A 26,165-nucleotide genomic window follows, 5' to 3' on the forward strand; every position below is an offset into this window, starting at 1 on the left:
GAGTTACTATTCTATAGATTTGCAGAATTTGCCCACAGGAAAATCAATCTCACGGTCGTATGTGGTGACGTATATGTACTTTGATAACAAAATTTATTTTGAACTTTCCAAGGGACTGTCCCTGTGCTACACTGTTCTATGTTCTATCTAACCCTGCAAGAAGAGGCACGCTTTCTCGGCACCGTGTGCAGAATTCAAGACACAGAGAACAGCTTCTAAAATTTAGAAATAACCTTTTATTACAATACAGTTTGAACAATTCCTGATAGTGTACAAGCTCTCTTAACAATGCTGTATAAAACAAGTCGCCATTTCAAAGTTTACAGGACGATATTTTTTTCCCTTCCAAAGTTATTTACAGAAGTTTGTATTTCAATTTCTACAAATCAAAAAGAGAAATGAGACAGAAGCTCATTGGGATATAAATAAAACCAGTAGCTAGGTGATCAAACCAAGCCCTGCCAAGACTGTACACTGATTACAAAAAAAGATTGTCTGCATCTTCAGGGATTGTCCCAAAGGTACTCTCCGTACACCGGGACAGGGACAGCACCCTTTCTCTCCTCTGGCCTCGGCTCCTCCCCTTATCTCCCACGAGGGCTTGCAAGTGGGTGGTATGCCTGACAGTCACGGCGAGGAGCCAAAGTCATTTGCAGATTGGGCCGGTGGGCCAAAGCCCACCCCCACTCGGGCGGTGGCAGCCTGAAGGGGTAGATAGTGTTATAAAGAAGTTGTCTCATCTCCTCGGCGGCGGTGGTGGCACTGGACGAGGAGGGGGCACAGCGAGAGGGTGGCAGGCCCTACTGATCAGCTCCTCCTCACGCTCTCTTCTGCAGAGGCAGATCTACCCTGCAGTCGAGTCTGCCGCAGGGAAGGGAGTGAGATGACATCTCCCCACTACCACCCCAGGAGTGTAGGGCGCGGAGGGACTCCAGCACCTCCCTACTATGTAGTGTGGTGGGGACGGACTGCAGACCCCAGGGGAGGAGGTGGGACTGCCTCACGGGGTGACAGTCTCGGCACAGGGGCGCAGGATTCCAATTACCCATCAGTGGTGCTCACCGGATGGGCCACGGGGTGGCAAAGGGCCAGCTGCTAACCCCTGTTCCCCTCTCTCCAACTGGACGCCAGAGGCCATGACTCTCTGATACCAAAGAGCCGCTGAATTTGCCAGCAACCTGCCAAGGCTAACACATTCGCCTATCCCCCTCCTGGCTGGGACGAGCTGCAGGTAGCGAATACGAGAGGGGAGTGCGCATCGGGGGGCATACGCTGGCGGCTGGGGTTGTACATGAAGGATAATCACTGACCTGCAGTGTACAACTTACAAATGCAACTCTGTGTGCGGTGAGAGTGGAAGTGTGCGTCAGATTTTCACATTAGAATAATTATTCATTAATAATTTAGAGTTTGGATACTGAAATGTCAGAACATGTGCAGCAATGTTCCCCTTGGTTAATGTCCCTGTTGACCTGGTTGAATTTTTTTTTAAAAAAAATGCACCACCTAGTGGCCGGAGTTCAGAACTGCAGTGTGACTGTTGACATAGGATTGTGTAATGTTAACCTTAGTTTACACGTGGGGCGAGATTAAAGAAAATATTTACACAATGGGTGGGGGGGGGGGTGGGAAGAGGTAGGAACATGCGGACTTCTCAAGAAATCCGGCAGGTTTGATTTAGACTTCAAGGGGGTGGAGGATGGGGACGTAGAGGGGGTACGGTACTGTAGTCCGAGTGGGGTATTTGCTGTTTCAGAAATCACAATGGTGGTGGTCTAGCACTCCTGGTCACTTTTAGATGGAGATGGGTAGGCCAGGGAACGCTGTGACAACTGAGGGAATACGGGCTGACTACAGGTGGCAGTAGGGCAGGGAGGGGAGAAGGGAAGGTGGGTGAGGGGGGTAGAGAAAGAAAACAGGAAATAATCAGTAAATTGCAAGGGGGCCAGTGGAACTCTGAAATCCTGTTGTGTGCTTGGCCTCATGCTGAATGGGTGCTAACACTAAAGCCACTTATAGTGGGATGCCCTACTAATCTGATGCCAGTTTACTGGAGTACACAAGGGGTTGGGCAGTGCCAGGAAAGAGCGCAGGTTACCAGACTGCATTTGGCACAGTCTGGTGTCGAAGGGCTTTCACTCTACACTATCACATCACACACACCCCAGGCAGAGACAGTGCTGGTTAGACACAGAGTGAAGCTCCCTCTACACTATCCTGTCAAGGCAGACTGAAGGCAGGCATGGTACGGATTAGGCTCTGTCCAACACACCTGCAGGCAGGAGCACAGTCTAAATTCCCCGTGCGCCAGCTTCCAGCTGATATTTTCAGTTATGTTACACGCAATTTTTGAATGTTTGCTCGCTGTTTTTGAACGTTTTACACCTTGGCCCTAGGGCAATGCTGTCTCATCCATCTGTATCTGTGCATAATTAAACCCGATTTGATTGAAAAGAACAGAAACTGCATGTTTAAGGTGGTTTAGTTTGGAGTTTACTCAACTTTATGTGTAGGGTGAAACCACGAGAGAGCCCCGTGTAAATTTTGATCGAGCAGGGAATTGGGGAAAAAGAGCAGGCCAATTAATTGGATCACTCTTCCAAGGAGCTACACAGCATCTTCTGTGCTCTATTGTTTTTGGGGAGTCTTTTGCCGGGGGGGGAGGGGGGGAAGCAAAAGAAAGTCTGCAAAAGTGGATTTTGTCCACAGTTGACTCAAGCAAATTTCCATTTCTCCTCTGGCTGCTTTTTTTTAAAACAGAAGGGCTTGGCAGTTAATGGGTCAGACCTGTTGGAAATGTGTACCAGGGCAGTGAGAGGGCAAGGGATAACGCCCAATACTAACTATGCCTGAAATAGCAATAATATATAGCAAACAACCATGATGCGAACACACCACACCCTCTCCCCCCACACAAAAGAGGGAGAGAGGCTTCTGAAAAGTACCCTGCAGCACCGCCTGGTGGCCAAAAGCCTGAACTGCGATGTGACATAGAGAGAAAAAAAATCACAGGGGAATTATTGGCCTACAGAAGCAGACGTGTAAACCCGCACAGGAATTTCAAATGCTTTTTAATTTAAACCCAGGTGCTCCACTGAAACAGCACCACGATTTCCTGCTAGAACTGTACCCCGTTTCAAGATCAACATTCGAGATGCAACCTAGAATGCAAACACCAAGATGGCCAAGAGACGCCACGAAACAAAATGGCGTGCAAAGGTGTACCTTAGATAATTAGGTTTTATTTTCCCCCACCCACCCGTGGCCCTCCCCTCACACAAATTTAATACTTTACTAGAGTTTCCGCTACTGCCAGGGCCTGTGCTGGAGAATATACCTGCTGCAAATGCAAAAACAAAACTCGTGGAGGAGTGGGAGGGAAGGCTGATAATTCCGATGCAATCATATGCCAGCTGATTTCAGAGATCAACAACTTTTAAATTAGAAACAGAAACATTTTTTTTTAAAGCTCAATTCTCTTGTTAAGAAAGTTCATTCAAAACCGAAGTACATATATTATATTAAAAAAAAACAAATTTGTCGCCAGTTCCCAACTAGAACGTTGGTTAAGGTGCAGGACTCTGCAGTTGACCAGGGGTGCCTGGTGGTGATCGGTCTGGTTGGGGTGCCGGAAGGGCACCATCAGACTAGGAGGCTCCTCCTCCTCGCCTCTTCCGGCCCACAACGTGGAGACGCTGTCCGGGATCCTCCGCAGGAGCCGCAGCTGAATGCCAGTCCACCGTCACTCTTCCGGCGGGGGGGGGGGGGGCGCAGATTACCAGGCTCGGGTGGGATCACTGAAGCCATCACCCTGATGCAAGGGGCATTTTTAGATGACCCCGGGGAAGGGGGGATGGAGGGGAGGGCGGTGATCCGTCTGAAGGATTCAACTCGCTGGTTTGCACTGATCTCGGTGATGGGGGTACCCGTTCATTCCTTGCTGGATTCTGGGTTCCCCCCCCCCCCCACAACTCCTGGGAGCTACGTCTCCAACGGGTGGGGCGCCTTGGGGGGGCTCAGACGACCGCGCGCCGACTCACTCGGGAGCAGAGCGGGGAAAGGCTGCGTCTCACTGGAGCCCACCACTCGTTCACCAGGAGACTACTCGGACACGGGATCAGCCAAGTCGGGCCTGGAAGGGAGCCCTGCTGATGCCCAGGAGCTCAGCCCCTTCACCAGGAGGCATTGATAGGGACGACCGCTGGGACTCAAGGCCTTCGGGCTTAGCAAGCCCAAGACGCTGGGAGGCTTGAGGGATTTCGTGAAAGGGGCCAAAGTTAGGTCGGATCGAAAGACCGGCCACCCACTCCCCTGCCTTGCTGTCACTGGTCCTCCACTGCGTGGAGCGAGCTCGGCATCCAGAAGCAGAGGAAAGCACGAAGCGAGGAGGGCCCTCCACGTTGGCGTAGCTCGGGGGTTGTGCCCAGCCAGTTCAGGCTCTGTGGCAGGGGTGGGGCAACACGGCGGAGGGGGTTCAGGGCTTGGAAACCAGCCCAAGCTACAGCGGTGGGTGGGTGGGGAGGATCCTGGACAGGGGAGTTCTGGTCAGCACTGGCTCGTGGGCAAAATCCCGCCGTGGATGGCCCCCCCGGCGGGCACCATCAGAGGTCCTCAGCACGCACGCAGTCGCATCTTTAATTTAAAGATTTCTCACAAGTGCAAGGCACAAAAGGGACCGAGGAAAGAGAGGGAGGGAGATGCGGGATCGGAGCTCGAGAATCCGGGAGTCAACGGCACCTCCGCTCGGTCAGAACTGGTGGTCCAGCAGCGACTGTACTGCCACGGCCTCCGGCTCTTTCTTCGGCTCCCACTCCCTCAGCTCGGGGACCCCCACCTGGGGCGCCAGGTCCGCCAGCTCCTGCTCCGACCGCGGCGAGGAGCCGTCCGATTCGGGGACTTGGCTGAGGTCGCACGGCGCCTGTGGGGGGAGGGGAGGAGCAGAAAGAGGTAGAGGGGCTGGAATTATTCGGAGACCCTGCGGATACCTAGGTTCAGTAATAACGGATATTCACACAGAGGTGGGAACTTGTAGGACTGAACAAGTTTAGGCTGCAACGTCCGGGCATGAAAGGAGCCGACTTGAGAAGGATTATTGGATATGTGAAGAGATCTGGAGGAGGCAGAGGGAGAGGCAATCGAAGAACAACTTTACTTGCCATATACTCTCAGTGGCCAATTTATTAGGTACAGCTGCTTATTAATGTAAATACCAATCAGCCAATCATGTGGCAGCAACTCAATGCACAAAAGCATGCTAACCTGGTCACAAGGTTCAGTTGTTGTTCAGACCAAACATCAGAATGGGAAAGAAATGTGATCTTGGTGACTGTGCAACACATGTAAAAGTTGCTGGTGAACGCAGCAGGCCAGGCGGCATCTTTAGGAAGACGTTTTCGGGCCGAGACCCTTCATCAGGACTAACCGAAAGAAGAGCTAGTAAGAGATTTGAAACTAGGAGGGGAAGAGGAAGATCCAAAATGATAGGAGAAGACAGGAGGGGGAGGGATGGAGCCAAGAGCTGGACAGGTGATTGGCAAAAGGGATATGAGAGGATCATGGGACAGGAGCTCCGGGGAGAAAGAAAAGGGGGAGGGGGAAAAAACCCAGAGGATGGGCAAGGGGTATAGTCAGAGGGACAGAGGGAGAAAAAGGAGAGAGAGAGAAAGAATGTGTGTATATAAATAAATAACGGATAGGGTATGAGGGGGAGGTGGAGCATTAGCGGAAGTTAGAGAAGTCAATGTTCATGCCATCAGGTTGGAGGCTACCCAGGTTGAAGGCCTCCTGTCCCATGTTCCTCTCATATCCCTTTTGCCAATCAACTGTCCAGCTCTCACCCTCACCCTCTCAAATCCCTTACTAGCTCTTCTTTCAGTTAGTCCTGACGAAGGGTCTCGGCCCGAAACGTCAACCGTACCTCTTCCTAGAGATGCTGCCTGGCCTGCTGCGTTCACCAGCAACTTTGATGTGTGTTGCCTGAATTTCCAGCATCTGCAGATTTTCCTCGTGTTCAGTGACTTTGAATGTGGAATAATGGTTGGTGCCAGATAGGGTGGTTAGAGTATCTCAGAGAGCGCTGATCTCCTGGGATTTTCACGCACAACGGTCTTGAGAGTTTACAGAGAACGGTGCGAGAAACAAAAAGCATCCAGTGAGCAGCAGTTTTGAGGGTGAAAATAACTTGTAATTGAGAGAGATCGGAGAGATCAGGAGACTGGTTCAGGCTGACAGGAAGGCGACAGTAACGCAAATAACCTCCCGTTACAACCCAAGTTGTCGAAGTTGGGAGGTAGCACCTCTGACACTGTGCCTCCCCAAGTGAAGTGGGGTAGAGGGTGGGGGGAGCACGATCGTGGCGGGAAGTTCTTTCCCAAGTTCCACAGGATGGAGCTGGATAAACAGAAGAGAGGGAGCAGCTGGAGGGATGTGTCGATGGTGGTGGGGCGAAACTCGATTGGATTAAGAGGCTCCATTCCAAACTCGGAAAGTCTGTACGTAACATTAGCTCACCTCATGGCAACTGCCTGCCTTCCACTTGCTGTGCGATACAATTTGCTGGTGACTCCCCGACCTTTGGTTCGAGAATTGGTGGGTCAGGGATTCCCTTGTAGAGGGGAGCATGTGGAATCCTCCACCCCAGTAAAGGCTGGATCGTCAGAAGTATTTGCGGTGTAATTTTTTAAAATATTTATGAACAGGGGACTGAGGACTACAGGGAAGGTGAGGCCAATACAGATGAGGCTGTGGTCATACAGAAAGGGCGCAGATTGAGGGGGCAAATGGCCTCATCTCTACTCAGTTGCTTGCGTTTGTACAGTGGCGGTCCCCCAGCAAGGAACGAGACTCTTTCCCCTCTCCCCACTCTTCCCCCGCCCGCCGCTGGTGAGCAAGCATCACCTGCTGCCCTGCCCCACCCAGTGCCCTGTTCCGTCCCGGCGGGGGCCTACCTGGGTTCTGGGTAGGCTTCCTCTGGCCGGCGTGCCCAGGGCCCCGCAGCCCGTGTCCCAGTCGCTGGCGAAGGAGCCGCTGGCCCCCCTCCGCACGGGCAGGCTCCACTTGCCAGGGGGCCCGTCGCCGGGGAGGTTGGCGGCGGACGAGGAGGAGGAGGAGGTGGTGGCGGCGGCGGCGGAGGAGGAGGAGAGGCCTCCCCGGTGGAGGAGCCGGCCTGGCCCCGCGCCATCCAGCCCGAAGCGCTCGGCCTGCGCCGCCAGGGAGCTGGCGAAGGAGAGCTGGCTGGAGGAGAGCCGGTGGGCCTGCAGGCCCTGGGCGGAGGAGGTCCGCTGTAGGGGGCCGCCTTCCCGCCGGAGCTCCGTCGGGGGCGCCAGCGAGAGCTGCCTGGTGGCCCAGGGAGGACCCAGCTGGGGACCCGCGTCACTCCCTGCGGACGGAAAAGAGCGTCAGTGATTGCCCCCTCTGCCGCAACGCGGCCCCTGCACCCGACGAACAACTCGGCACCCAGACGAACACGGGGACTGCAGGTTTCATGTAGAACGGCACCAGGGACAGCACGGACACGCTGGGCCAAAGGGACCTCGGTGTGACGGCACAGGGTGCTGCGGGAGTGGCATCACAGGGAGGCGGAGAGGTGGGGAAGGCATTTGGCATGCTGCCCTTCACCAGCCGGGGCATCGAGGACAGGGGGCAGGTGGTTGTACGAGACAATGGTGTGGCGGCACCTGGAGTAACATGCTCAGTTCTGGCCGTTCTGAAGTTATTGTCGATGCTCTGACGACCATTAACGGAGAGGGTCAGCAACTCCTCAGTGCTACTTCAGCAGACCTGTCCTGCTGGTCCGGCACGCCAGCGCTGTTACGAAGAAAGCACAGCAACGCCTCTACTTCCTTAGAAGTTGGCAAAGATTCGGCATGATATCTAAAACTTTGGCAAACTTCTAGAGACGTGTGGTGGAGACTATATTGACTAGTTGCACCACGGCCTGGTATGGAAGCACCAACGCCCTTGAGTGGGAAAGCCTACGAAAAAGTCGTGGATGTAGTCCGGTCGATAACGGGTCAAGCCCTCCCCACCATAGGAAAGCAGCGTCCATCGTCAAAGACCCCCACCATTCGCGCCATGCTGTCTTCTTGCTGCTGCCACCAGGAAGCCTTAGGACCCACAGGAACAGTTATTACCCCTCACCCAACAGGCTCCTGAAGCAGAGGGGATAACTTCACTCGCCCCATCACCGAACTGCTCCCGCAGGCTACTTTCTGGGACTCTTCACCTCACGTTCTCGATATTTGTTGCTTATTTACTCATTATTCTTTTGTATTTGCAGTTTGCTGTCCTTCGCACAGTGGTCGTTTGTCCGTCCGCTTGGCGCAGACCTTCATTGATTCTATCACGGTCCTTGGATTTACTGAGTATGCCCGCAAGAAAATGAATCTCGAGGTTCATACGCGTCCTTTGATAATAAATTGACTCTGAACTTGGACTGAACTGGAAGGAACGCAGAAAGGATTGACGAGACTTGACGGATCGTGTCACAGCGGAGCGAGAACCTGGGCAGGCCGGGACTTCGTGTGAGGGGTGATCTGGCAGAGGTGTATAAAACCGTGAGGGTCGAAGGGTGAATGCACAGTCTTCACCCTGGCGCTGGGGAATCAAGAGGTGGACGGCACAGGATTAAGGCGGCAGGGGAGAGATTTAATAGAGACTTGGGGGGGGACAACTACATTCTTCTTTTAAAAACACAAAGGGTGGCAAGTTCTGATCACCTACCTAGAGAAAAGTCATCAATAAGATTGAAAAAAATTCAGAAAAGAAGTTACAAGGATATTGACAGGACTGAAGCACCTGAGTTACAGGGAACAGTTAAATTGGTTTGGATTTTATTCCCTGGAGTGCAGGAGAACGAGGAGAGATTTGATAGAGGTATATAAAAATAATTGGGTGGCGGGGAGGTGAAGTATTAGCATATAACCCACTTGCTAGGATTGTACAACCGTTGATTGGTTTATTCCTATCTAAGGAATTGCTGTTATCTTGTGTATTAGGGTGATAGATTTTTCCAAAGGTGCCAGCTTTTATTGAATCTCCGCTTTGCTACTGGGCTCCTCACTTAAGTTTCAAATTCTCTGCATCTTTGTTTAAACTTTAAAATGAACAGCCGTGAAGAATCAATGAATCGAAGTTTCTCATTCATTCCTGATCTCCTGAAAGAGCCCAGGGATCGATAATCACCAAGACCCGAGAGAGGGGAGGCGAGGGAAGGGGATCCCAGAGCTCGGCCACGGCCGCGAGTAGCAGAGTGATGGGGGGGGGGGCCAGACACCGCGAGGTGCAGAGAGATCTTGGCCACTGAAGGGCTGGAAGCACAAGGCTGCGGATGGGTTTACGGACATTAATGAGTGGCTGGGGACACAGGGCTGAAGGGTGGGGGTGGTCATCTGGTTTATGGCACGGCAGGAGGTGGGTGAGATCGCACGGGAGGAGGTCTCCTGCCCAGCCGGTGAGGTGGGGGGGGGGGGGGGAGGGAGGACTCACCTGACTGAGGCTGGCTGGTGGTGACGGGACCCTGGGGGTTTGAAGCCCCCAGCCCGCTCTGCGAGGTGCTGCTGTGGGTCACGTGCACTGTTGGGTTGTTGCTGACGGACGAGGAGCCCCCTCCGCAGTCGGAGTCCTCGACGTTGCCCCCGCTGTTACAGCCCGCCCCGCAGCCCTTCTGCAGCCTGGTGGGGAAACACACAGCGAGAAAGGCAAGATCAGCTTCATTTGTCTCACGGACAGTGTAACATGTACTGAGCGGCCACTTTGTTAGGTAATCACTACTAGTTAAACCAACGTCTTCTGCTGCTGTAGCCCATCCTCTTCAAGGTTTGACGGGTTGTGCATTCAGAGATGCCCTTCTGCACACCACTGTTGTAACGGGTGGTTATCTGAGTTACTGTCGCCTTCCTGTCAGCTTGAACCAGTCCCCTCCGACCTCTCTCATTAACAAGGTGCACACTTTCGACTACAGACCCTCCGCTCGTTGGACATTTCTTTGATTTTCACACCGTTCTCTGTAAACTCTGGAGGCTGTTGTGTGCGAAAATCCCAGGAGGTCAGCAGATTCTGAGATACTCCAACCACCCCATCTGGCACCGGCCATCATTCCACAATTAAAGTCACTTAGATCGCGTTTCTTCCCCAATCTGATGTTTGGTCTGAGTAACAAAGGAACCTCCCGTTCTGAATTTCAGTCACTACAGTACCAGGTGGCCCCTCACCTCCAAACGTAGAATACATCACAGAAACAGGCCCTTTGACCCACAATGTTGCACCAAACTCATTAAACTAGAATCAAATGCCTAACTAATCCCTTCTGCCTACAGAATATCCACATCCTTTCATTCTCTGCACATTCATGGGTCCCTCATCACCACTCCAGGCAGCACATTCCAGACACCGGCCTTGCCCCACACGTCTCTTTCGAACTTACTCCCCCTCAACTCAAACGCGGGCCCTCAAGTATACAACACTTCAATCTTGGGAGGAAGATACTCAGTCGTAGAGAAGTACAGCACAGAAACAGGCCCTTTGGCCCATCAAGTCCATGCAAAAACCACTCCCATTGACCTGAACCAGGACCAAAACACTCCATGCCACCCGCCTCCCCCAATATACCTATCCAAACTTCTCTAAAACGTTGAAATCGAGCTCGCATGCACCACTTGTGCTGGCCGCTCGTTCCACCCTCTCACCACCCTCTGAGTGAAGAAGCTTCCCCTCATGTTCCCCTTAAACTTTATCCCTTTCACACTTAACCCATGACTTCTGGTTGTAATCCCACCCCACCTCAGTGGAAAAAGCCTGCTTGCATTTACCACTCATAATTTTGCATACCTCTATCAAATCTCCTCTGAATCTTCTACGTTCCAAGGAATAAAGTCCTAACCTGTTCAACCTTTCCTTATAACTCGGGTCCTCCAGACCCGGCAACGTCCTTATAAATTTTCTCTGCACTCTTTCAACCCTACTTACATCTTCCCTGTTGGTAGGTGACCAAAATTACACACAGTACTGGCCAACATAATACAAGAACACAAGATACAGAAGCGGGAGCTGGCCATTCGGCCCGTCCAGCCTGCTTTGCCATTGAGTGAGATCACGGCTAATCTGGCTGTGGGCTCAGCGCCACCTATTTGCCCGTCCCCCATAATCGTTAATTCCCCTACTACGCAAAAAAACATATCTCATTGTTTTTAATGAGGTTCGAGTGGCGGGGTGGAGATACGTCTCTACCAGGGGAGGTGTGAGGTGCTCCTTCCCTCCGCTAGCCTGCAGGTCACTCTTGGGCGAGGTATAGCACCTACTTAGCCTCCCCGATCAGGGTCACGTGAAGCTGTGGGAGCAGGTGGTGGATGGTCCTACGAACTGCCGGTACACATCACAAGTCCTGGTTATATGACCACTGACACCAGGCAGACAATCTCCGAAGAGTATTGATAATGGCCGAGGGTCACCCGTCTTGTAAAGGCACTGCCCAGAAGGCGGCGATGGCAAACCACTTCTGTAGAATTTGCTAAGAACAACTATAGTCATGGAAAGACCATGATCAACCACGTCATATGACATGGCAACACAACAAATGGATGAGGTAACACGCACAAAACGCTGGAGGAACTCAGCAGGCCGGGCAGCATCTGTGGAAAAGAGTAAATAGTCGACACTTTGGGCCAAAACTCTTCAGCAGGACTGGAGAGAGAGGAAAAAAAAAGATGAGGAGTAGGTTCCAAAGGTTGAGATTTAAATCTACTCATCCTTTTTTCTCTCCAGTCCTGCTGAAGGGTTCTGGTCCGAAACATCGACTGTTTACTCTTTTCCAGAGATGCTGCCCGGCCTGCTGAGTTCCTCCAGCGTTTTGTGTGCGTTGCTTGGATTTCTGGCGTCTGCAGATCTTCTCTTGTTTGTGAACGAACAAGGTAGCTGCAGCTGCTTCCCTGGGCAGAGAATTCCACTGACTCGCGACTCAACGGTAAAAGCAATTCCTCCTCATCTCCGTCCTAATTTTACTCCCCTGAATCTGGAGGCTAGGTGTTCCTAGTTCTAGTCTCACTGTGTGGCTGAAGGCCAGCATGGACTTGACGGGCTGAACAGCCAGCCTCGGTTGTCCCTCTCCGGCACGTGAACTGCCCTCCCCCCGGCGTCAACACTCACCTCTCCCAGCTGGAGATGAACCAGCTGGAGACGCTGCGCAGGCTGACTGGCTCGCCCCAGATGCTGCGGAGCTGGCGGTGCTGGCCGGCGTACGAGGTGGTGAGCGGCGAGACGTAGATGGGGTAGCCGATGGGCTGGTCGCACGAGGAGTTGATCATGTTGCGCAGGGCCTGCTTGGCGTTCTGGATGCTGCCGCGCTCCGGGTTCCGGTTCCGCAGGAACACCAGCTCCTGCTGCTGGCCCGACCACAGGCCGCGGACACACTCCCGGTTCACCTGCAGAGGGAGAGAAATGGTGGGAAAGTGAGCGACAAAAGGAGACGGGGAAAGATGTGGGGGGGGGGGCGAAGGCGTTGAGAGGGGTCAGCGGGGAAGGGAAATGGGAAGGGGAAGGAAATCTGCGGATGCTGGAAATCCAAAGCAACACACACAAAATCCTGGAGGAACTCAGCAGGTCAGGCAGCATCTGTGGCAAAGAGTAAACGGTCAACGTTTAAGGCCGAGACCCTTCATCAGGGCCCTGAAGAACGATCTTGGCCCGATCTTGGTCTGCTTAAGGCTGATTTATACTTCTGTGTAGGCTCTACGCCGTACCCTATGCTGTAGCAAGTGGCCTACATCGTTGTTGAGTTTCTTTGTGTACTTTAAACAATGGCGACAAAACTGAGCGCATCACGTTGGGGCTGGAGCCAATAAATGTTGAACAGAAGTTACTTTTATTGAAATTACTGCAACGTAGAAGAGAGAGAAGACGTCGGAGGGGATGGTGTGTACGACCATTGAACGGATCGAGGCAGAAGGAGGGTGAATTTTCTGTGCTTGTCCGGCCACTGAGAGGCAGAGACGAGGAAATGCATTTCAAATATTTTCAGATGTCGGCAGGTAGATTGGACGATTCGGTTCATCGTTCAGAAACAACCGGAAATGCGATGCTACCAAGCGGACCGATCACAGTTGTTGCGGTCTGCGTCGCCGCGACGCGTAGTTACATTTTTGGGGAGGTGCGCGTCAGGCTACGGCGTAGGGTACGCGGCTATGCCGTACCTATGGTGTAGATTTGACGCACAAGGGCCTTAACTCTTTTCCACAGATGCTGCCTGGCCTTCTGAGTTCCCCCAGCATTTTGTGTGTGTTGTAGTGGGCTGGGGCAGGTGATGGGAGGATGAAAAGCACGGGGATTTGAGGGGTGTAGAAAAGGCTGGGGGGGGCAAAAGCTATGGGGAAAGGCAGCAAACTTATAGGGAAAAGGGGAATTTAAGGGGCACGGGCGAAGGTGAAAGGAGGAAGCGACAGGATGGAGGGGTATTTGAGAGGCACGGACGAAGGCTGAAGGAGGAAGCGACAGGATGGAGGGGTATTTGAGGGGCACGGACGAAGGCTAAAAGAGGGGTATTTGAGGGTCACAGGTGGAGGCTGAAGGAGAAGCGACAGGAAGGAGAGGTATTTGAGAGGCACGGACGAAAGCTGAAGGAGGAAGCGACAGGATGGAGGGGTATTTGAGGGGGACAGGCAAACGCTGAAGGAGGGGTATTTGAGGGTCACAGGTGGAGGCTGAAGGAGAAGCAACAGGAAGGAGAGGTATTTGAGGGGCACGGACGAAGGCTGAAGGAGGAAGCGACAGGATGGAGGGGTATTTGAGGGGGACAGGCGAACGCTGAAGGAGGGGTATTTGAGGGGACAGGCGAAGGCTAATGGAGAAGCGACAGGAAGGAGGGGTATTTGAGGGGCGTGGACGAAGGCTGAAGGAGGGCTATTTGAGGGGACAGGCGAAGGCTAATGGAGAAGCGACAGGGAGGAGGGGTATTTGAGGGGCACCTTGATGACGCGGAAGCTGAGGTAACGCCTGTTGAGCATGATGATCTTGTACTCGTCACTGCCGTCGTCCATCACGTGCCGCAGGGCCAGCAGCGACTGCGTGTTGGTGAGGATGGCACTGCGCCAGGCCGGGTCGCCCTCGTGCGAGATCACCATCTTCTCCTCGTTGCTGGCAATGGCCTCGTACAGCACCGCTGGGTCGTCGTACTCATCCGGGGATGTGAAGTGGTCCTGAGGAGAGAGGGGTGGGGGAGAGAGGTTGTTTGGGGGGGGGGGTTGCTGGTCAGAACCAGGTGCGGATGCCCATTCCCTTCCCTCCACCAACCTCACCCCACAGCCGGCACCGTAGAGACCACCCCCACCCCCCCCTCGACCCTCCGCCCCGATGGTGGGATGGCGCTGGGTACCTGATGCAACTTCAGGGACATGCGGACTCCCGGGGCCACCACCTTCTGCAGCAGCTCCATGTCAACGAAAACCCACTCGTCCCGCGGGCAGGTGATGCGGAAATCCCCCTTGAACAGAGCGTGCAGCCCGTACAGGAACGGCTCTAGACTGCTGCAAAACAGGAGGGGCCAAGGTGGCGGAGGTTAAAACGCACGGGGAAGACGGCAGGACAGTGGGGGGGGGGGAGCGGAAGAGAGAGAGACAGAGCGTGCGAGACGGGACCATGAGAGGGGAGGGGGGACAGAGAATGCAAGGCAGGACCGCGGGGGGAGGTAACAGAGACCGCGAGGCAGGACAGTGGGAGGGGAGGGGGGGGGACAGAGCGCGAAATTGGACCTTGGGAGGGGAGGGGGAGGGGAACAGAGAGCTGAGAGCGGGGCCAGACCGTGGGAGGGGAGAGGGGAGGGGACCGAGTGCGAGGCCGGACCGTGGGAGGGGACCGAGTGCGAGGCCGGACCCTGGGAGGGGAGAGGGGAGGGGACCGACAGCCGAGAGCGAGGCCGGACCCTGGGAGGGGAGAGGGGAGGGGACCGACAGCCGAGAGCGAGGCCGGACCCTGGGAGGGGACCGAGTGCGAGGCCGGACCGTGGGAGGGGAGAGGGGAGGGGACTGAGTGCGAGGCCGGACCCTGGCAGGGGAGAGGGGAGGGGACCGAGTGCGAGGCCGGACTGTGGGAGGGGACCGAGTGCGAGGCCGGACCCTGGCAGGGGAGAGGGGAGGGGACCAAGAGCCGAGAGCGAGGCCGGACCCTGGGAGGGGAGAGGGGAGGGGACCGAGTGAGAGGCTGGACCGTGGCAGGGGAGAGGGGAGGGGACCGAGTGCGAGGCCGGACCGTGGGAGGGGACCGAGTGCGAGGCCGGACCCTGGGAGGGGAGAGGGGAGGGGACCGACAGCCGAGAGTGAGGCCGGACCCTGGGAGGGGAGAGGGGAGGGGACCAAGTGCGAGGCCGGACCCTGGGAGGGGAGAGGGGAGGGGACCGAGTGCGAGGCCGGACCCTGGGAGGGGAGGGGGAGGGGACCGACAGCCGAGAGCGAGGCCGGACCCTGGCAGGGGAGAGGGGAGGGGACCGAGTGCGAGGCTGGACCGTGGGAGGGGACCAAGTGCGAGGCCGGACCCTGGCAAGGGAGAGGGGAGGGGACCGAGTGCGAGGCCGGACCCTGGGAGGGGAGAGGGGAGGGGACCGAGTGCGAGGCCGGACCGTGGCAGGGGAGAGGGGAGGGGACCGAGTGCGAGGCCGGACCCTGGGAGGGGAGAGGGGAGGGGACCGAGTGCGAGGCCGGACCCTGGGAGGGGAGAGGGGAGGGGACCGAGTGCGAGGCCGGACCCTGGGAGGGGAGAGGGGAGAGGGGAGGGGACCGAGAGCCGAGAGCGAGGCCGGACCCTGGCAGGGGAGAGGGGAGGGGACCGAGTGCGAGGCCGGACCCTGGGAGGGGAGAGGGGAGGGGACCGACAGCCGAGAGCGAGGCCGGACCCTGGGAGGGGACCAAGTGCGAGGCCGGACCCTGGGAGGGAAGAGGGGAGGAGACCGACAGCCGAGAGCGAGGCCGGACCCTGGGAGGGGAGAGGGGAGGGGACCGACAGCCGAGAGCGAGGCCGGACCCTGGCAGGGGAGAGGGGAGGGGACCGAGTGCGAGGCCAGACCCTGGGAGGGGAGAGGGGAGGGGACCGACAGCCGAGAGCGAGGCCGGACCCTGGCAGGGGAGAGGGGAGGGGACCGAGTGCGAGGCCGGACCCTGGGAGGGGAGAGGGGAGGGGACCGAGTGCGAGGCCAGACCGTGGCAGGGGAGAGGGGAGGGGACCGAGTGCGAGGCTGGACCCTGGGAGGGGAGAGGGGAGGGGACCGAGTGCAAGGCCGGACCCTGGGAGGGGAGAGGGGAGGGGACCGAGTGCGAGGCCGGACCGTGGCAGGGGAGAGGGGAGGGGACCGAGTGCGAGGCCGGACCCTGGGAGGGGAGAGGGGAGGGGACCGAGTGCGAGGCCGGACCCTGGGAGGGGAGAGGGGAGAGGGGAGGGGACCGAGAGCCGAGAGCGAGGCCGGACCCTGGCAGGGGAGAGGGGAGGGGACCGAGTGCGAGGCTGGACCCTGGGAGGGGAGAGGGGAGGGGACCGACAGCCGAGAGCGAGGCCGGACCCTGGGAGGGGAGAGGGGAGGGGACCAAGTGCGAGGCCGGACCCTGGGAGGGAAGAGGGGAGGGGACCGACAGCCGAGAGCGAGGCCGGACCCTGGGAGGGGAGAGGGGAGGGGACCGACAGCCGAGAGCGAGGCCGGACCCTGGCAGGGGAGAGGGGAGGGGACCGAGTGCGAGGCCAGACCCTGGGAGGGGAGAGGGGAGGGGACCGACAGCCGAGAGCGAGGCCGGACCCTGGCAGGGGAGAGGGGAGGGGACCGAGTGCGAGGCCGGACCCTGGGAGGGGAGAGGGGAGGGGACCAAGTGCGAGGCCAGACCGTGGCAGGGGAGAGGGGAGGGGACCGAGTGCGAGGCTGGACCCTGGGAGGGGAGAGGGGAGGGGACCGAGTGCGAGGCCGGACCCTGGGAGGGGAGAGGGGAGAGGGGAGGGGACCGACAGCCGAGAGCGAGGCCGGACCGTGGGAGGGGAGAGGGGAGGGGACCGAGAGCAAGGCCGGACCCTGGGAGGGGAGGGGACCGAGTGCGAGGCCGGACTGTGGGAGGGGAGAGGGGACCGAGAGCGAGGCCGGACCGTGGGAGGGGAGAGGGGAGGGGACTGAGAGCGAGGCCGGACCCTGGGAGGGGAGGCTGGACCATTGGACCATGGGGCGGGTGGGGAGGGGGAGGCTGGCTGGGGGTTGGAAACACAGTGAGCAGGATGATGGGGGAGAGGGAGGCAGGAGAGTGGGGGGAGAGAGGGAGCGAATGAGGCAAGATGGTGGAGGGAGAGAGAGGGAGTGCAGGGTAGAGTGAGAGAAGAAAAACAGGGGCCTCTTTCTCCTGACACTTTCTCTCTCCCCATCTGCTCCTACAGTTCCCCCACCCCAACCCCCTCACCGACCCCTGGGGATCTGTGAGAGGACTGAACGGGCTGAGCACAGTGTTCACAGTTCCACCATGCAGGACCCTGGCCCATCTGGAGTATTGCTTCCAGTTCCGGTCGCCCCTCTATGGGGAGAACGTTGAGACTTTGGAGAGGGTGCAGAAGAGGTTCACTAGGATGCTGCCTGGTTTAGAGAGCGTGTGCTATCATGAGGGGCTGGACAAACTTGGGATATTTTCTCTTGGAATTCTCTGGAGGCTGAAGAAAGATCTGACAGAGGTTTACAAGGTTATGAGAGGCATCGGTAGAGTGGACAGGGAGTATCTGTTTCCCGGGGTAGAAATGTCTAATACCAGAGGGCATGCGTTGAAGGTGAGAGGGGGTAGGTTCGAGGGAGATGTGACGGGTAAGCTTGGTGGATGCCTGGTATGTTGGTAGAGGCAGAGGCCTTTAACAGATGCTTAGATAGACACACGGATGGAGGGATATGGACATTGTGTGTTGAGGAGGGATTAGTGTTTGGAGGTTTTGGGAGTTACTTGGCTAGTAACTGGCCACTGTGGAGCCAACTGAAATGGGCCCTTCAGCCCTGCAAGTCTGTGCTGGCCATTAGCTAACCACCTACACTAATAAGCACAAGAGATTCTGCAGAGGCCGGAAATCCAGAGTAACACACACACACACACACAAAGTGCTGGAGGAACTCAGCCGGCCAGGTAGCATCTGTGGAGGGGAATAAACGGTCGACGCTGCGGGCCGAGATCCTGCTTCAGGATTCTACACTAGTCCCACTTCGCTCTCCCTCACACTCTCAGCATCTCCTCCTCAGATTCCACCGCGCCCCTTCAGATTCTTCCGCTCTTCACGTACGGTAAGATTCGTCATGTGCGTTAACAACCCACACAGCCCAAGGACGTACTGGGGGCAGCTCGCAAGCGTCGCCACATACTCTGGCGCCAACACTGCATGCCCGTTTGGGGAATTTAACAGCGGCCAGCTGACTCGCCCCTCCAAACCCAACGACAAGGTTGTGGTCCTCTTGGCGGCTTGCGTGCCTCAGTGACCCGGACAGCCATGTTGACTGGAGTCAGGGCTTTGTGCTTTGCCTCTTGGTAGGGTCACTCATGTCAAACAGGTCAAAAAGGTAGAGGCCGGACTAAGAGTGGTCCACCGGTCCTCCAAGTTCAGGGCTGACAACCCTGACTGGTCAAACAAAACTGTTACGGAAACAGCAACGAGGAATCCTTCTACATCTGAGAGCAACAGGTTCCCGAGTCCCCACCGGGGACTTGCACGACTGACAGTGGAAAATGGAGAGGAAGCTACTGACACGATGAAGAAAACCGCGAACGCCGCCAGAGATGGAGGACCTTCATTGCCGCCCTCGACGCCAGCGGCGTAACAGGCAGCGAGTAGGTAACTGACTCACCGACCCTTTGGGACGTGGAAGGGAGTTGGAGTTATGGGGAAAACCCATGCAAACTCCACAGCGACAGCACCGAAGGTCACTGGAGCTGTATCTGAACAGCTCTATTCGGCAGCTCAGATCAGGAAGATGTCCTCTGTTGGGAACCTTGAAAACCCCTGGTCAAACGAGCACCTGAGTATTTCTGGCCTTTGGACCCAGGCGGATTCCTTTTGAACTGGACAAGACCTGGGCCCTCCGAATGTTACTTGTGACACCCCCGACCCAACCATGACTCTCTACCCAGCCCCCCAGCTCACCCCAACTCTGTCACCTGCCAAGTCCCGGCTCACTTCCCTCACCCTACACTGCGGCAGCCAGGCGGGGTTCGTGGTTTTTTTTTTAGGGGGGTGAGAGGAGAACTGCAGCAGGCAGCCTCTTGTCCTTACCTGGCCGATAGGCTGTGCGAGGCCGTCCCCAGCGCTCTGCGGCCCAGGATGCAGAGCCCGAAACACAAGGCGACGAGCCGGGAATCCCTGTCACTTTCCACGGGCTTCAGTGGGGAGACAAATCAAGCCAAGTTTAATTATCACTCAAACCATACATCAAACGAGACAGCGCACTGCCTCGGGCGGCTCCTCACTCGGTCTGCGGCAGCAGGCAAGCCCACGGCTTGAGGCCTGGATCTCACTACAAGTGAGGCTACACAGCTCCCATGTTGTACGACGCACCACCAGACAAGGGTAACAAGCCTGCAGCAAACTTACATTATGCAAGTATCTTCCTGGTGGGATATTCAGGTCTGGACATCCAGAGATGGCCCAGAGAGTAGTGGGGATCTCATTGAAATCAGTGAGGGGGGGACCTTTTTGAAATTCACTGAATATCGAAAGGCCTAGATAGGGTGGGTGTGGAGAGCATGTTTCCTACAGTGGGGGAATCTAGGACCAGAAGGCACAGCCTGAGAATAGAAGATGGAACAGAGATGAGGGGGCAGTTTGTACAGAGGTGAGTAACAATAGAGTATTACTCTCTTGGAGATTGAGAGGAGGCCAGATAGAGTCTTTAAATCAAGGTCGAAGGTTGGTAGGATAAATATGCCCAACAATCCCCCCAGACCTTTTAACACCTACAAGCCAGGAACAAAGATGGACAAGTTGGATACAAAGAGGGGAAAAAGGAAGAGAAGGAAATGGTTAGGAGGAAGGAGATGACGATAAGATGGAAAGAGCCTAAAACAAAGCAAAAACATCAACGTTGTCTTATTTCTTAGCTACATTTCTACAGTAAGGAACGGCATTGAAAGGTGTGAAGGTAGATCTGGTCCCCTCATTACAGGAAGGATGTGAAAGCTTCAGAGAGGGTGCAGGGGAGATATACCAGGATGCTGCCTGGATTAGAGAGCATGGCTTGGGTTGAGCGAGCTAGGGCTGTTCCTCTTTGGAGCGAAGAAGATAGAGGTGTACAAGATGCTATGAGACATAGATCGAGTGGACAGCCAGAGACTTTTCCCCAGGGTGGAAATGGCTAATACGAGGAAGCATAATTTTAAAGTGATTGGGGGGGGGGGGTGTGTCAGAGGCAAGATCTTTTCTTCTTCTACACACAGACTGTAATGATCCGCCAGGGTTGGTGGCAGACACAGATATATTCGGGACATTTAAGAAACTCCTACGTAGGCACGTGCACGATAGGAAAATGGAGGGAAGGGTTAGACTTGGTTAAAAGCTCAGCACAGCATTACGGGCCAAGGGTCTGTACTGGGCTGTGAATGTGCTCTGCTTTATTTTAAGGTGTTTGGAGGAAAATATGGGGGGGAATGTCAGAGGTAGTTTTGTTTTTGTACATAGAGTGATGGGCAAGTAGAACGCCCTGCCAAAGGTGGTGATAGAGGCAGAGTTAAAAATACACGTGGACTAAGATGTTAACTGTCCTGTGCTATCACCAGTGGGATCATCAGTTGATCTGCCACCTGTCTTCAGGAGTTTCGGCCCGCTTATGATCAAGACTCCCTCGAGGTGGTGGGGCAGCAGTGCTAAAGCACCACTTCCCACTGGTGAGCTTAAAAACTTGGCATCTGCCTCTATTAGTCACTTCCATCCAACAGATAGTCTGCTCTTCAGGTGTCTATGCAACTACTGAAGGGTTTGCAAGATACGTATACACTGTCTGACTATCTGCCTCTCTGGACGTACTTGGTCCACACCCATGATGATCCTGTCTCTGCTGCCTCAGCTACAGCCCTGCTGGTTGACTTGATCTCTCTTCTAGTGAAGCCAAGGTCATGCAGCCACTTCTGGAAAATGAACGCAATAAACCCACGGCAGCCTACTTTGAATGGATAGCATGAGACCTTCCACCCTCTGTCTAATCTTAACTCTGCATACTTGGTTAACTTGCGCTCATGAGCTTCATCGATGTTGTCTTCCCAGGGGACTGTGAGTTCACCCATAACCGCTTCTCTACTGGTGTCAGACCGTACGAATATATTAGATAAATTAGGGACACTTTAGAAAGATAGGCATGTGGATGACAGAAAAATTGAGGGCTGTGTAGGAGAGAATGATTACATTGATCTTAGAGTAGGTTAAAAACTCGGCACAACATCGTTCTATGCTGTAGAACGTATACGAATAAAATTTCATTGAATGGACAGGGAGACTGTAGTAACTGCAGCCTCCTTTCACCTGTAACAAGTTGGACACCCTGAGTGGGCTCCTCGTGGCTCAGAAGTAAGGTGGGGGTGTCTGGTCTTCCACCTCCCCTGCTGCCCCATCTCCCTCCCCCACACCCCCGGATCCCACATCTCCACACCACCGAACAATCTGTCGCGGGTGGCGGCCTTCCGGCCCGAGGCTCCCCTGCCGCCGTGTAGGCCCCACCTTGTCCCGCTGCCCGGCGCAGTACTGGATCCAGTCCAGGTACACGTTGCAGAAGGAGGCCAAGGAGATGCCCTGCATGCGGTGGTCGTAGTCCTCATCGATGTTGTGGTTGAAGGTGGGGTCGCTGTCGGCGTAGCCGGGACTGGAACAGGGCCGCAGCACCTCCTGAATGGCCTCGTTGTTCAGCCATTCTTCCAGCTTTGGCGAGCGGCTCACGTAGTAGACTATGCTCTGGGGGGGGGGGGCGGTGGGGGAAGAGAACAGAGAGAGGTCAGGGGGGCCACGTCTGGTAGGGATCATTAAATTATAGATAGCATAATGATAGATTAACTAGTCTTCAGGACGTAGAACCTCTACAGTAGAGAAACAGGCTCTAGAAAAATGGGCGGGGGGGGGGGGTCTCACTGAAATCGATCAAATACTGAAAGGCCTGGATAGAGTGGATGTGGAGAGGATGTTTCCTATAGTGGGCAAGTCTAGGTCCAGAGATCACAACCTCCGGATACAAGGACAACCCTTTAGAACAGGAATGAAGGGGGATTTCTTCAGAGGGTGGCGAATCTGTGGAAGTCGCTGCCTCAGACCGAGTCATTGGGTATATTTAAAGCGGAGGCTGATAGGTTCTTGAGTAGTCAGGGCGTCAAGGGTTACGGGGAGAAGGCAGGAGAATGGGGTTGAGAGGAATAATAAATAACTCAGCCCTGATGGAACGGTGGGGCAGACACAACGGGTCAAGTGGTCTAACTTTGCTCCTGCATCTTATAGTCTTCTAATTCTGCCAACAAAGTGTTATGAAGGGGAGAAACACGGCAGCCTCCCCCCTGCCCCTAACCACATGAACTAGACTAGCTCTCAAACTTCCAGTAATGCCCCCCACCCCTCCTCCACCATTCCCCATTCCCTTTTCCCTCTCTCACTGTACCTCCCTGCCCGCCCATCGCCTCCCTCTGGTGCTCCTCCCCCCGTTTCTTTCTTCCGTGGCCTTGTCTCTTTCACCAATCCGCTTCCCAGCTCTTTACTTCATCCCCTCCCCCCCCCCCCCGGTTTCACCCATCACCTTGTGCTTCTCTCCCCTCCTCCCCACCTTTTACATCTACTCAAGCGACACACATCAAAGTTGCTGGTGAATGCAGCAGGCCAGGCAGCATCTCCAGGAAGAGGTACAGTCGACGTTTCGGGCCGAGACCCTTCGTCAGGACTAACTGAAGGAACAGCTATTAAGAGATTTACTCTTACTAAATCTACTCCTCAGCTTTTTTTCCCTACAGTCCTGCTAAAGGGTCTCAGCCTGAAACGTCGACTGTTTACTCTTCTCCACCGATGCTGCCCGGCCTGCTGAGTTCCTCCGACATTTTGTGTGCGTTGCTCGGATTTCCAGCGTCGGCAGATTTTCTCGTTTGTTACTAGACTGATGCCTGCAAAGAGCCAGCTGACTTTACGAGTTAAGGCAGAAAGAAGGGCCTCCGAGCGGAAACACCAACTCTGTTTCTCTCCCCGTAAATGCTGCCTGACCCGCTAAGTGTTTCTAGCATTTTTGTTTGTTCCCACCCCGCCACCCCCCCCCGCAGATTTCCAGCACTTGCAATGTTTTTTTTCCCCGCATTGTGGTTTTCAATTAGCGGCAGCTCTGTAAGTCGCCTCGCAGAGTTTGAATCACATCGTGGGCGGCCTCCAGGTGAACCACGTGGTAGACCAGCAGGGGAGACGAGAATCGGACCTGCCAGGGCCTGGATGGGACCGTAGCGCGGTTACAGGGGTACCTTCACGTAGTAGGTGATGAGGATCTTGCGCAGGTCGAACACCTGGAGCATGGAGGCCGCGTTGTTGTCGCTGATGCTGTAGCCCTCCAGGACGTACTTGGTGGCGGCGACCTCCCAGGCAAGCCAGCGCTGACCGAAGGCAGCGTTGAAGGACAGCATGTGGGGCAGGTGGCCGGGCTCGCAGCAGCAGCAGCCCTCGTCCTCCTCCACGCCCTCCGTGATGGCCTCCACCTCTCGCTGCTGACAGTAGGTGCCTGGTAGGACACGGAGAAACACCGGTCAGGATGAGCCGGGGAGGTGGAGAGAGAGGAGTGTCAGAGGGAAGGAGTGAGAGAGCAAAGGGGGGGGGGGGGAAGGAGGGAGGGAGAAGAGAGAGAGCGAGCAAGGGAGAAAGAGTCTGGCGGGGAGTGTGGGAAGGGGGAGGGTGAGGAGGATGAGGGGAATGGGAGGGAGGGGGAAGGTGGAGGGTGGGAGGGAGGGAGGAGGGAGTGAAGGGTGATAGGAAAGGGATGCTGTTGGGAGGAAAGGGGGGTGGAGGGTGGGAGAGAGGGATTGACGAAGGGGTAGAGCGGGAGGGCGGAAGGGAGATTCAGGGAGGTGGGGAGAGAGGGAACACAGGGGGAGAGCAAGAATTCCAAACAATGTGCTGGGTGGGGGTGGGGGGGGGATTCACAACAAACTAGGTGCCAGCGTGTCTAAGAACAAGGAACATTCTTGTCCCTTGTGCGTCTCTCTCTGCTGTCCTCCTATCCCAGGCTCCCCCGTACCTGCACAGCTACCATCAGCAGGATTGCTATTTTATGCACAGCAAGACTTGTCTTATGTCTTATAGTCTTACCTCCTATGTCTTAGGGTCCAAGACTCCACAAACTGCAACAATGTGATATCCAGTCACTAATTTTAGCTGTGGGATTAAATATTAGCCCTGGACACCCTCAATGGGAGGGTTGCCTTATGAGGAAAGGTTGGCATCAATTCTGATGCGGGGCCTTGGGTCAGAAACTTTAACTGAGCTTGCCTCGCTACAGATATTGCCTGGCCTGAGAGTTTCCAGCAGCTTTCTGTTTTTTTTTTTAGTATTTACAAGGTATTTCTTCCCCCCATTCATTTCAGGAATCAATGGGCCTGTCCTCCAAGTGTGGCAACGGGATCTTTCAGATCTGTCCCAAGCAGGGGTCCACGCTGCTTTGCCTCACCTGCGGCACTGGGAAGGTCAGACTGGATTGTGGGCTCAAGTTCCCGTGACTGGGTTGAAATTCTCAGCTTTCTGAACTCAGGAGATGGGGGGGGGGGGGGGGGAATCGAGATGAGGAGCGGGGCACTGCTCTCACATCTCTAGCGACCTCTGGCGCTGTCGGTATATGGAGTTTGCTCTCCTAAAACCATGTTGGTTTTCCTGGGAAATCCAGTTTACTCCCACATCATACGTAGTTAAAGTTAAAGTCTGTCCCGAGCCTTTGTGGCCCATCAGGCCGGTGTTTATGCCGGTTTCCGTGGCGTGAAGCGACTGAGAGTACAAGACTCCCCCCCACCCACCCCCCGGATAGGACGCCAGTCTATCGCAAGGTTAACCCCCAGCATTTTGCCAGTACCCATTTTCAGCTGAGTGGACTGGAGCATTGTGTGGTTAAGTGCCTTGCTCAAGGACACAACACGCTGCCTCGGCCAAGGCTCGAACTCACAACCTTCAGATCGCTCGTCCAATGCCCTAACCACTTGGCCACGCGCCCACACCACATCAGACACATTACATACCAACGTAATTGCAAAGGAAACACGACAGTGACTACTTCCTCAGCCCGCAATGTCACTACGCCTCTGGCGCCACCAGAGCTTGCCCTGAACTCACTAACCCCAAGTGTGCAATGCATCGTTGGAATGTAGGAGGAAACCGGAGCACCCTGAGGAAACCTACGTGGTCATGAGGAGAACATACAAACTCCTTACAGAGAGCAGCAGGAATCGAAGATTCGCTCTTACAGCTGGCGCTAAAATAGCATAACGCTAACCACTATGCTACCGTGCAGTCCCAATGACGCCACCCCCACCCTCCCACACAGCTGTCTGTGGCAACGAATTCCTCAGATTCACCACCCATTGGCTGAAGACATTCCTCATCTCTGGTCCTGTATTCTGAGGCTGTGCCCTCTGGTCCTAGACTCTGCCGCTACCAAGAACATCCCCTGGTACCTCGGAACTCCAACCCCCGCAGCTGGAAGGTGACGATTCCGTTGCCGATCTCGATGAGGTGCACCAGGGCGTTGAGGTAGTCCGAAGCCAGGATGAAGCAGTCGCCCATGGCGTAGTTACCCCAGCGTCCCAGGAGCAGGTCCCCACACAGGCTGTGCTGCAGCGAGCGGGTCAGGTGCTCGTAGAAGATAGAGTTGAGGTTGTTGTCGTCCGCACCTGCAACGCAAGACCCTACGGGTTAGGCTGCGGTCCGACCTTCCGTCCGTCACCTCCTCCCTCGCTCCCCCCTCCAAAAACCCTCCCCTTCCCCATTCAGACTGTGTATAAGAAAGCCATACCTACATTGGCATGGCTCTTCCTCACTCCCACAATGCCGGGGGGGGGGGGGGTGGCAGGGATGTCCGGGAAGATTTGGGGCTATCAGGGATCAACTTCATTCAGCAGAAAACATTTAATGTATTCGGAATTAGCTGCGGTGTGTTGGTCAGAGTGCAAATTTTTCTGCATAGTTGGGGAATTAAGGGTTACGGGGAA

At 55.5% G+C, this 26,165-nt stretch overlaps 1 protein-coding gene across 2 annotated transcripts in view; it reads right to left on the bottom strand.

The window, feature by feature from the left end:
* Nucleotides 1–213: 213 nt before the first annotated feature.
* Nucleotides 214–26,165, bottom strand: part of LOC140189267 (pecanex-like protein 3) — a 122,196-nt gene continuing 96,244 nt past the window's right edge. The window contains exons 26-35 of one of the 2 annotated variants that reach the window (XM_072245961.1): nt 25,632–25,847; nt 23,442–23,695; nt 21,682–21,912; nt 19,249–19,352; nt 14,363–14,513; nt 13,956–14,186; nt 12,142–12,416; nt 9,487–9,671; nt 6,948–7,378; nt 214–4,918 (exon numbers count right to left, since the gene is read on the bottom strand). In XM_072245961.1, coding sequence (XP_072102062.1) covers nt 4,748–4,918; nt 6,948–7,378; nt 9,487–9,671; nt 12,142–12,416; nt 13,956–14,186; nt 14,363–14,513; nt 19,249–19,352; nt 21,682–21,912; nt 23,442–23,695; nt 25,632–25,847 — 2,249 coding nt within the window. In that variant the 3' untranslated portion in view covers nt 214–4,747. The remainder of the gene's footprint in view (nt 4,919–6,947; nt 7,379–9,486; nt 9,672–12,141; nt 12,417–13,955; nt 14,187–14,362; nt 14,514–19,248; nt 19,353–21,681; nt 21,913–23,441; nt 23,696–25,631; nt 25,848–26,165) is intronic. The other variant, XM_072245962.1, reaches the window with a different exon arrangement.

Source organism: Mobula birostris, chromosome 28, assembly GCF_030028105.1.
Source record: "Mobula birostris isolate sMobBir1 chromosome 28, sMobBir1.hap1, whole genome shotgun sequence".
Lineage (NCBI taxonomy): Eukaryota > Metazoa > Chordata > Chondrichthyes > Myliobatiformes > Myliobatidae > Mobula > Mobula birostris.